The sequence below is a fragment of the Lactuca serriola genome, chromosome 4 (assembly GCF_051521515.1).
Source record: "Lactuca serriola cultivar US96UC23 chromosome 4, Lser_US96UC23_V15, whole genome shotgun sequence".
Taxonomy (NCBI): Eukaryota; Viridiplantae; Streptophyta; class Magnoliopsida; order Asterales; family Asteraceae; genus Lactuca; species Lactuca serriola.
The window spans coordinates 257,726,737-257,738,270 of NC_136411.1; the positions used below are offsets into that span (position 1 = coordinate 257,726,737).

The window sequence follows — 11,534 nt, forward strand, 5'->3', positions numbered from 1 at the left end:
AGGGACCATTTATGAGGTTTTCTCTATTTAACAAAAAAAAGAAAAAAATATATAATTATTTAATTAAAGGGCCCCACCCTCTCTCTCTCTCTCTCTCTCTCTCTCTCTCTCTCTCTCTCCTTGACCACCATTGAAGCTACCACCAAACATCATTCCCCTTCCTTCTTCTTCACTTACAACCAAGAACCACCATTGCCGACCACTAGAGCAGCTCCCTCCTCCCCTCCCCGCTGCCATGGTAAAAACCCACCACCACCGTGTTTATTTTGTCGAGTACAGCAGCCCCAAACATCGCCCAAACATCTCTGACCCTTACTCTTTCATCCCCTTGTCTCTCACGAGTCGACCTTACTGGAAGAAATAAACAGAAGCAGCGGGAGTCGCCGGAGCGAGCACCACCGGCTGCCACTGTCGTTTTCAGCCCACTCCGCCATCCCCCTGTCGTGACCCACTGCTTCGACCGCCTTCTTTCTTTCCTTGACGAGCGATGCCAGACAAACCCATCAGAAGAGTAGGAGGTGGCGGATCCCCCTGCCGCTGCTACCCACATGGGTACAAGGTGTTTGTTGCTGTAGGGAAGGGAGGGAGCGGAGATGACTACCTCACTCTAGGAGTCGGGGTAGAAACATCAACAAGGTGGCATCGGGTAGTGGCTGTGGGCGGCGATGGCGGCTCCGACGGACTCCTACTGTTTCGTTTTGGGCTTCTGGTTGACGAAACTGTGAGTGGAGATGTAAGTTCGATTTGCTACATTTGATTTTCGATTTGTTGGGTTTTCACAAAATCATAACAGGTTCCAAAATCATAACTAGTTCAAAATCGAAACAGCCGCCGACTTCATCTTCCATAGGTTAAAGTTGCTATTAATTAGCTGGGTTTTCTCATAGGCTTCGTTTTTGGGTCTTCGATATGTTATGTCTGCCATTCGTCTTCTGGGTTTACACAAATGAAGATGGAGGAAGTTGCAGGTTTTATTTAAGAGAGAGAGAGAGAGAGAGAGAGAGAGAGAGAGAGAGAGAGAGAGAGAGGCCCTTTAATTAAATAATTATATATTTTTTTCTTTTTTTTTGTTAAATAGAGAAAACCTCATAAATGGTCCCTACGCATTGAAATGACGAAAATGCCTCTCACTTAATGGTAAAAAGCTGACGGAGTTAGGCGGAAGGACCATTTGTTAAAAGTTTTGAAACCACAGGGACCATCTGTGAGGTTTTTTGAACATAGGGACTAAACTTGATATTTTCGGAAACCACAGGGACCATTTTTGAAGTTTTGTCTAATTGTTATTATAAGCCGCACCAAAAAATAACTCCATCCAAACTCACTTCTGGATTTAATTTAGCGACAATGGAGTATCTCTTGGTCACCGTCGCACTACTTGTAGCTTCATTTATCTTCATCTTCTCCTCCTACTTCCGTCGCAAAATTTCCAACCTTTCGCTTCCGCCGACTGTCTTTCCAACCCTCCCAGTAATTGGCCACCTCCACCTTTTGAAGAAACCCCTGTACAGGACATTGGCCACAATCTCCGCCAAACACGGCCAAATCCTTCTCATCCGCTTTGGATCCCGCCGCGTTCTACTGGTGTCCTCCCCAACCGCCGCCGAAGAATGTTTCACTAAGAACGACGTCATCTTCGCCAACCGCCCTCGCTTTCTTGCTGGCAAAATTCTTGGTGACAATTACACCAGCATAGGTTGGGCACCATACGGCGACCACTGGCGCAACCTTCGCCGGATCTCCTCCATCGAGATCTTCTCCCCTCATCGCCTTAATGAGTTCCATGACATACGTGCTGATGAAGGAAGACTTCTGATACGTAAGTTGATCTCTGAATGTTCTTCGCCGGTAAACTTCAAGTCGGTTTTGCAGGAGATGACGCTGAACGTGTTGATGAGGATGATATCCGGGAAGAGATTTTTTGGCGGAGATATGAAGGAGGAAGGCAAACAGTTCCAGGAGATAATTAAGGAGGCTGTTCTGCTGTCGGATACTTCGAATTTAGGGGATCACGTCCCCATTATGAGATGGTTTGGAATGAAAGAGTTGGAACGGAAGATGATTATATTGCAGAAAAAGAGAGATGCTTTCCTTCAAGGGTTGATCGAGCAACATCGAACAGTGGATGGGATTGAACCCAAAAACAACAAGAAGAACACAATGATTGAAGTTCTACTGCAGCTACAAAAAACTGATCCGGATTACTACACTGATGAAGTTATTAGAAGCTTTGTGCTGGTAAAAGTAACAGACTCCCTACAACTTTACACAAGATTTATTAAACTACAACTTTACTAACTCTTGTTCTTGTTGATGATTAGAATCTGTTATCAGCTGGAACTGATACTTCTGGCACGACTATGGAATGGGCTCTTTCCCTTTTGCTCAACCATCCACATGTTATAAAGAAGGCACAAAACGAAATAGATAGTCATCTGGGGAAAAGCCGTCTTGTAGATGAATCAGACATGAGCAGCTTACCTTATATTCGTTGTATTCTGAATGAGACATTGCGTATGTACTCTCCACTCCCACTACTAGTACCTCATGAGTCATCCGACGATTGCGTGGTCGGAGGCTATCATATCCCACGTGGTACCATGCTACTAGTCAATCAATGGGGGATGCATCATGACCCCGACCTGTGGAATGACCCTGAAAGGTTTCAACCAGAAAGGTTCGAGAGCTTAGAAAGCACAAAAGATGGGTTTAGATTCATGCCGTTTGGGTCTGGAAGGAGAAGTTGTCCAGGAGAAGGTTTGGCGATGCGTATGGTTGGGTTGACGTTAGGGTTGCTAATACAGTGTTTCGATTGGGAAAGGATTAGTGAAGAGATGGTTGACATGAGAGAAGGTCCTGGGCTCACCATGCCCAAGGTTCAACCTTTAGTAGCCAAGTGTAGACCACGTCCGATAACACACAATTTAATAGCTTTAAACATGTAAACTTATATAAAGCATGTTTCGCTTGGCATGTAGAAGTGAACTAGCTTTAAAATTGTATTGTGAAAAAATCTAGGGAAAGTAACTTAAAATAATAAAGAAGTTTTCAACTCTTTCAAAAAAACTCAATTATATTTTAACCCTTCAACGAAGACCAATAACATCAACGTTTTGTCTAAAATGCTAAACAAAATTACGAATTTTTTTTTTTTTCAGTTTTCATTAAAGGGACCGGCATCATTAGGTGAACATTGAGTTGGCAAATTAATGTTGAGTAGGCATATCTACTTGGCATTAATGATGTATCTACTTAGCATTAAATGAAAATTTTGTAGTATAAATCGATTTAGGACACAATGATACCATCGATACGCCTACTCTTGTGATCAAACGAGTTCTTCAACTCTCATGGGTTCTCTATCTCAATCATTCAACTCCTACTCAAGCTCTAAAATTTTGAAGAGAAAAAGCATAATGTAAGGTTTGTCCTAACTCTTTTGTAAGTGTATCTAAAAACTTGTTCTTGTTTTCTTCTACAATATTATTTGTTTATGTTAATTGTTAACTGAATATGAAGGATCCAAAGAAGGAAAAATGTGATTTTTAGGAATGGATTGATGAAGATGAAGAAAATATAACCAAGAACAAGAATAAAATAGATGAAGAACATGAACACTCTATTGAAGTGAAGATTGCAATATTGGAATATGATTTTAGTGTTTACAAGTTGAAGACTGATAAGGAATGAAATAATTTTATAAAGGAATTGGATAAAATGAAATGTTTGGTATCGTAATGTTTTGTATTAAACTCATGTATTGTTGGTATGAAGTGGGAATTAAAAAGGTGTGTATGTAGGTTGTTAGTTGTAATACAATTTTCTAACTGTAGGGGCAAAATGGTCCGTAAAATGAGTAGGAAATAAGGAGACCATCTAGCAGTTGTAGGATGTACATAGAAATTGGACAATGCAACCCGTTCATTAAAAAGCTAAATTAGTTTCAAGAATAGCATTGTACATTTATTGAATACATTGTTAATCTATTTTCATATAATCTTTAAAAATAAAAAAAAAATTGTGGTGTACTTTTATTAAAAGATAACAACAGGATTATAATGACGTACTGGCCTAATTTTTGAAGAAGATGGGCAAAATGGTAAAAAAAAATAGGGGTAAATTGGTACTAGGAGGGGTAAAATTGTCCGTAAACTATTTTTTACACAGTTTTAACAGTAGAGGCAAGATGGTCCATAAAACAGTTTATTCATAAATTTTGGACATTTTTATACTAATTTTTGGACAGTTTTACAAAGTTTTAATAGCAAGGCCAAAATGGTCAAATTTTGACTGGTTTATACAGTTTTTTGTGTTTTAAAACAATTTATACAATTTTCTGTGTTTTAAAACAGTTTCACATTTAAAAAAAAGGTACACAATATGCATAAAAACTATATAAGAAACCATTTAAAGTAAATATTAAACATATTTAAACCATGTACATATGACACGGAATGTTCTTCAATGTGTACAACACCAAAAGACAAGCATAAGCACCAAAATATGTGCACTAGGCACCATAAGATGTGTCATTGCATAATGTTTGACATAATCGTAATAGAAAACACCTACCCCAGTTTAGAGCGACTAGATTTTCATGAGTTTCCCCACTCCCATCTTTTGTTACCACCTTCTTCCTCAACTTCAGTTTCATGATCCTCTCAGAAGGTAATCGCCTCTTGTTGACAACAAAATGCTAAAAACAGTAGCTTCATTGTTATCAAAAACAACTTCATGGAAATCAACAACATCCTGGACATCAATTTCATGTCCAATAGCTTCATGGTGATCAACAACAAATTGAACATCAACTTTATGTCCAATAGCTTCTTGGTGATCAAGAGGTTCTTCAATATTAGCTTCAGTATCAACTTGATGCCCAATAGCATCTCACCATCTTCTTGAACAACAACTACATGTCCAACAACTTCTTGGTGGTCAAGAGGTTCTTCAACATTAGCTTCAGTATCAAATTCATGTCCGATAGCTTCTTCACCATCTACGTGAACATCAACATTACTTTCAACTTCATGCCCAAAAGCTTCTTAACCATCTTCCTGAACATCAACATCACTTTCAACTTGATCCCTAAAAGCTATTCTTCACCATCTTTTTGAACATTAGCATCACTTTCAACTTGATCCCCAAAAGCTTTTTCACCATTTTCCTGAACCTCAACATCACTTTCAACTTGATCTCCATCACCTTCTTCAGTAACAGGTGGTTCCTCATTGTACACATGAGCTGTTGTATTTTTAAAACAAATAAATTTATTATTATACAAATGTAGATGAATAAACAATGAAAATACAAATCAACCTTCTATGAGCAACATACATCACTTCTTGTTATGTCCTTCTTGATGATAATTACCACATCTGTTAATAGACATCCCTTTCTCGTTAATCGTACACCTTTCTTTATTCTTAATATGACATCTCCTACACCTAGGTGGTAATATGGGATCACATTGAATAGCAAGCCACATGTTAACTCCATTAATTGGTTTGACTAGATATCTATAGCAACTTCCAAACATGCTTGTTTTAAACCACACAACTACATACTCTTCTACATTTCCATCCAGGTACAATATTGCAGCAACGACATGCACATAAGGTATACCACTGAGTTGCCAGGCTCTACAACCACATGTTTTGCGTTCAAGGTGAACTACTTAAATTTCATGGGCTAATTTCACTTCATATTCTTGGTCACCACTTTGAACAACATCCTAATACATGTTATGAAATCATTTAAAAAGGTAAGTTATTTCATATTAAGTCACTTGCAATTGAAGAATCTACCATACCTTTGTTGTTCTTGCATATTCTTATTCCTCTTTCTAATGGAGGGGTAGATTTCTAAGTCCCACTTTTTCCCTTTAAGCTTTTGATTGCACATCATCTCCATCACGTACAACCTGATTTCTTCCAATATTGTTATTATAGATTTCTTCTGGGCCTATACGATTGATACATTAGAAAATTTAAATATACTGTTATGTACAACATCACAACACCTCTCAGGTTTTAAGAATGTGCTACACTATGTATTCGGGCCTCTTTCTATCTGGTGGTCATAAGCTTCTATGGACATTGCACAAATTTCCCTCATGTAAGAGAAAAAAATCGAGTCAGTTGTAGCCTTGAAAGCTCTTTAAAATAGCTTCCTAAATTCGACACTCGTGAACCCCTTCTTCATAAAGTTAGCGAAGATGTGTCGGGTATAATTCCTATGCTAAAATGATGGTGCCCTTTCTTTAACAGCCTCCATCAAACCCTACAAGCTGAAAATATTAGAGTTTTAAGTTACATAAATATATATATATATATATATATATATATATATATATATATATATATATAAATTACTAGTTAAAAGTAAACTAAAACACATCTTGTGTTGGTTCGAAATAATAGTAAGACTCGTTCCATCTCGCATCTCAATGTACTGAAGTAGAAGATCTGTGAAATACTCCTAAGTTTCCTTGTTTTCTACTGGCAAAAAACAGTTCTTAACAACTCACCTACGTAAATGCAAAAAACAGTTCTTAACAACTCACCTACGTAAATACCTTGCAAAATACAACCATCAACACCGATCACCCTTCTACATCCTTCAATCCATCCATCATTGATAAGCTTTAGGCGAACATACATCATTTTAAAGTAGTGTGTAGCATCAAGTGTATAATTTTTCTCAATTATGATTATTAAACTAGGATTATCCGTCAATAACTCAGCACCATAACACCACAGTTTCTCATAATGGGTAACCAAATAACCTGAAATCGCATATAGTGCATAGTACTTGACATTTCTACACTGCCCAAGACTTACCTTCATACTAAAGTATTTCCTAAATACTTCTTCCATTTTTCTGTAGCTAAACCGAGGCCTTTCCAAAATGACAGGTATTAACATTTTTCCAATCCACTTATACATTAAAAGATTGTTGGGTTTTGATACAAAATATAAGTTTGTTTTTCACAAAAATCGGTAACGGAAGACTTTAAAATTAACAAGTTTATTTTTAGTTCATAACAAAACCAAACCATCGTAGATCCATTTATAGAGGTTAGAATGAAATAAAAAAACCATAGGATGTTTTAGAGATAACCTTTAAAACCTTTAAACCCACTTGGTTTTTGGATGTTGATGAAGATAGCAAAAATCACAAAATATGATTTCTCCACAAATATCCACCATAAAGAGTAAAGCGCTTGGAATGCTACTTCCTTCTTGTATTATTGAGTGTCTTAACCCTTTAAGTGCTTAACTCAAATAAGCACTAAAGGAGACAACTCAAGAGAGCATCTAAACCTCCAAAGTAAAGCACCAAACTTCAAAAGAGGATAGGTCTTCATACTCACAGTTTTGGAGAAGAAAAAGGAGGAAGAAGAGAGTGTTTAACACACACAAAATGCAAGCCTCATGCATCTCCTATATAATCCATGGAAAGTAAGGCATAACCATTAAAATACTCTAAGGTAATGGCTAGCCTTTAGAAGCATGGGAAAGCATGGAGGTTGAAAATCAACCTCCATATTTGTTTATTAATTTCGGCCATACCTTCTTAAAATAGGAGGATTCTTTATTTTTTATAAACTCTAAGTTTATTAATTTTGTTCATAACTTATTAATTCAAAGCATACGAAATAATAACTAGTAATACTCTCTTATAATTATTATTTTCATAAAACAATAATTATTCCCTAATTAAGATACAAGTATCAATATTATTTATTAATAATCACATTAATAATAAATATACAAAATGTGCCAACTTGATAAAGGTGTGACCCGATAGGATCATATATGATTAGCAATAAGACTCCATAATCATTCTTGGGCATATAGATCCAACAATCTCTCAATTGGAGCTCTAAGCTACAATTGTTACTAAAGGTGTTATATCAATTATTCATTTGTCTCAAATAGGGTTATAGAGGAGGACGTGGAGAAGCCAACATTATGGACTTGCTATGGTCACGACAACTTCATGGTGATCTTGTTTGGCTCACTAGTGCACCTGCGACATTCATAGATTTGATGAATCGGGTATACATGTTGGCGCTCGATTAATTGGTTATTGTTTTTATCGATGATATCCTAGTCTATTCTAAGACTAAGGAGAAGCATGAGGAACATCTTCAAGAGCTGCTGTGAGTTTAGGGAGAGGCTTTATGCCACGTCATTGAAGTGTGCCTTCTAGTTACAGGAGGTCCAGTTCTTGGGAAACCTCGTGAACCATAATAGTATATTTGTCGACCTAGTCGAGATTGATGCGGTTATGCAATGGGAGGTCCCAAAGACTCCTTTGGAGATCAGGAGCTTTCTGGGTTTAGTAGGGTATTAGCGTAGATTCATTTAGGATTTCTCCAAGGTTGATGTACCTCTCACTTGTTTGAGGATGAAGGGCATGGATTCCATTGGGGGTCTGAGCAGGAGGCTACGTTCGAGACACTAAGACAGAAATTATGTGAGGCACCAATCTTGACCATCCCAGAGGCTTTGGAGGATTTTGTTTTCCATTGTCATACTTCTATCACTGGTTTGGGGGCAGTACTAATGCATTAAAGGAGAGTTATTGCATATGCTTTAAGGCAGCTGAAGCTGCATGAGATTTTGTATCCGACGCATGATCTGGAGTTGGGGCAGTAGTGTTTTCACTCAAGATTTGGTGGCATTATCTATATGGGGTCCGGTGTACCATCTACATGGATCACAAGAGTCTGAGATATCTCATAGATCAGTCAAACCAGAATATGAGGCATCGTAGATGGATTGACGGGGTCAATGATTATGAATGTGATATTATGTACAACTTGGGGAAAGAGAATTTGGTCGCAGATGCCTTGAGTCACAAGTCGGCTAGTTCTTCTGTCGAGGACTTATGTATGTGGATTTATATCAATTCGCTGCTTGTGCATTTGATTAGGGAGCCTTAGGCTGAAGGAGTTAAGAAGGAAAATTGGAAGCAGGAGAGAATCATGGGTGAGATTGACATTTTTTCTACTGATAGTCGCAGATTGTTTACCTATTGCAGTCAGGTTTGGGTACCATATTTTGGCTAGATCTGACAGACTATGATGGAAGAGGTACATATGTCCATATTTTCGATACACCCTGGAGCCACAAAGATGTTTCATGATATGAGACATAGTTACTAGTGGTCGTGCATGAAAAAGGATATAACCTAGTATGTTGAGAGGTGTTTGAAATGTCGGATGGTTAAGTCCGAGCACCATATATTGTACAACAAACTTCAGCCTTTAGAGCTTCCCATGTTGAAATGAGAATAGATCACCATGAATTTTATCACCAAGTTGCCTCAGACGGCTAAGGGGTTTGATGTGATATGGGTTATTGTGGATCGTTTGACCAAGAGTGCCAGCCTTTTAGCTATTCGACAGAGCTCCTTAACTGAGAAATTGTCCGATGAATATGTACGCGAGATTGTTACATGGCATGGTGTACAAGTTTCCATTGTATCTTACCGAGATGTTCGATTCAGTTCTGGGTGTTGGCTGAGGTTCCATGAAGAACTGGGTATGAGATTGCATTTTAGCACTACTTATCATCCACATACTGACGGCCAGAGTGAGCGAACCATCCAGACGCTCGAGGATATGTTGAGAGCATGTGTTATCAATTTTGATAGGAGTTGGGACTACTACCTTCCTCTGTATGAGTTTTCTTATAACATAAACTATCACTACAGTATCGGTGCGCAACCATTTGAGCTTATTTATGGGAGGAAGTGTCTGTTGGATTAGTGTCTAAGTCCATAACTATTTTGGTATGTACTTGACCCGATGGTGCATGGTCCTTTTAGGATGCCTTCACCAAAGCAACTTGATAGGATGGATTATGGAGAGAGATGATTAATTATTATTTATTAATATATATTATGAGAATAATATATTAAAGGAGAAATCATATTGTTTAATTAATATTAGTCAACAATTAATTTAGTATTAATTTTGTGGCTAAAAAATATTAATTAAATAAAGGGGACTAGAACTATCAATTGTGTGATAGTTGAATATTGGGCTAATGGACTCCATATTAGAGGAGTGGACGAATTCTATGGGGAAACCCATTAGAAATCGTCCAAGGCCTCTAAGGAGGGAGTCCATGGGCTGCTTAGGGCCTAAGCAGCGAAATTAGGGTTTCCTTGTTCGATAACCCTAATAGCCTCACTATTTAAGGACCCCTAGGGCACCAAAAACATGGCTAACTAATTCCTTAGGGTTTCCAGACGTTTTTGTGTGATTCTCCTCTTCTCCTTCTTCATCCTCTTGCTCTTGGTGTTTGTGAGCCATTAGAGGTGTGACATTTGTGACACTAAGCTTTCTAAAGCCGATTACAAGGAGGAATAGATTGTTATTACTACATAACAATCAAAGGTAATTTCTAAACCCTTAATTTGGTTTGTAGTATGATAGATCTAGGGTTTAAAGTCTTGGATGAATGCATGTACAATAGAGAAACCTAGATCCAAGCATTAGGATTTTCATGAGCACATAGGATGTTCTTATGGCCAAAACCCATCAGTGGTATCATAGTTTTGATTGGTTTCTATTGTATTGATGCTTTGTGTTTCATTTATGCTTAGAAAATCGATTTTTTGCTCCTCTAACTGACAAACTCGTCGAGTCCCAAAGTGAACTCGTCGAGTAGGATGAACTCGGCGAGTCCCTATGAGAACTCGGCGAGTCATGCTGTCAGAAAGAGCGATTCTCGGGATTTCATGCCTATTTTGCTGTGGGATAATTGTCAAATCGGTTTTTATTGATAAATTATGAATTTTATTGATTTTAGATGATTACCCTTACCAAAATAAAAGATAATTTCGAATTAATCAAATGTTGACTTCCTTATATAATAAATGTTATTTTTTGGATTATTTGATCATTATCTTTCATGAAATTGAATTAGGTCATTATTAAATAATCACCAATTAATTGTTTAATTGCCTTATGTGTATTTTGATCTAATAGTTTTGAAAGGTTTCAAAACTTGCCCTTAAGTTTTGGAATTTAAATTTTTGATTAAAAGTTTAATTTTGAAATATTTAAATTCTAAACCCTGATGATTTGAAATGTTTCAAAACTTTCCCTCAAGTTTTGGAATTTAAATTTTAATTAAAAGTTTAATTTTATAATGTTAAATTCTAAAACCCTAATTTTTTAAAAAGTTCAAATTCCACCCTTATGGTTTTATTAATCAATTAAGTGTATAATTAAAAGCGAGTTAATAAATCCATACTGATATGGTTTACATTTAATTAAATTAAAAGTGTAATTTATTAAATTAGACCACCTAGTATTTTAAAAGTGTAAAATACACCCTTATACCATAAATAACATTAAAAGTATAATATTATATTGATGAGTTTTGAGCACTACATCAATCCTATGGTGTACATGCAAACCCTAAAGCTTTGGATCTAGTTTGTCTAATGTACATGCAATAATCATCCAAAGCTTATAAACCCTAGATCTAGTATAATATTCGACATTATCA

The 11,534-nt window shown here is 37.0% G+C and overlaps 1 protein-coding gene across 2 annotated transcripts; it reads left to right on the forward strand.

Annotated features, from left to right (window-relative positions):
• Window positions 1–1,324: 1,324 nt before the first annotated feature.
• LOC145096947 (cytochrome P450 81Q32-like) lies at window positions 1,325–3,950 on the forward strand. 2 transcript variants are annotated; one of them, XM_079034337.1, is made up of 3 exons: window positions 1,325–2,238; window positions 2,322–3,423; window positions 3,520–3,950. In XM_079034337.1, exons 1-2 carry the CDS (start codon window positions 1,348–1,350, stop codon window positions 2,943–2,945), a joined length of 1,515 nt encoding a protein of 504 aa, XP_078890463.1. In that variant the 5' UTR covers window positions 1,325–1,347; the 3' UTR covers window positions 2,946–3,423; window positions 3,520–3,950. The 2 variants fall into 2 exon arrangements, with proteins under 2 accessions (XP_078890463.1, XP_078890464.1); XM_079034338.1 differs by having other exon boundaries at window positions 2,322–3,418.
• The last annotated feature ends 7,584 nt before the right edge of the window (window positions 3,951–11,534 follow it).

Coding starts and splice junctions, on each gene's coding strand:
- LOC145096947 (XM_079034337.1), top strand. CDS start 1,348: ATGGAGTATCTCTTGGTCACCGTCGCACTACTTGTAGCTTCATTTATC. Junction 2,239..2,321: donor TTATTAGAAGCTTTGTGCTG/GTAAAAGTAACA, acceptor GTTGATGATTAG/AATCTGTTATCAGCTGGAAC.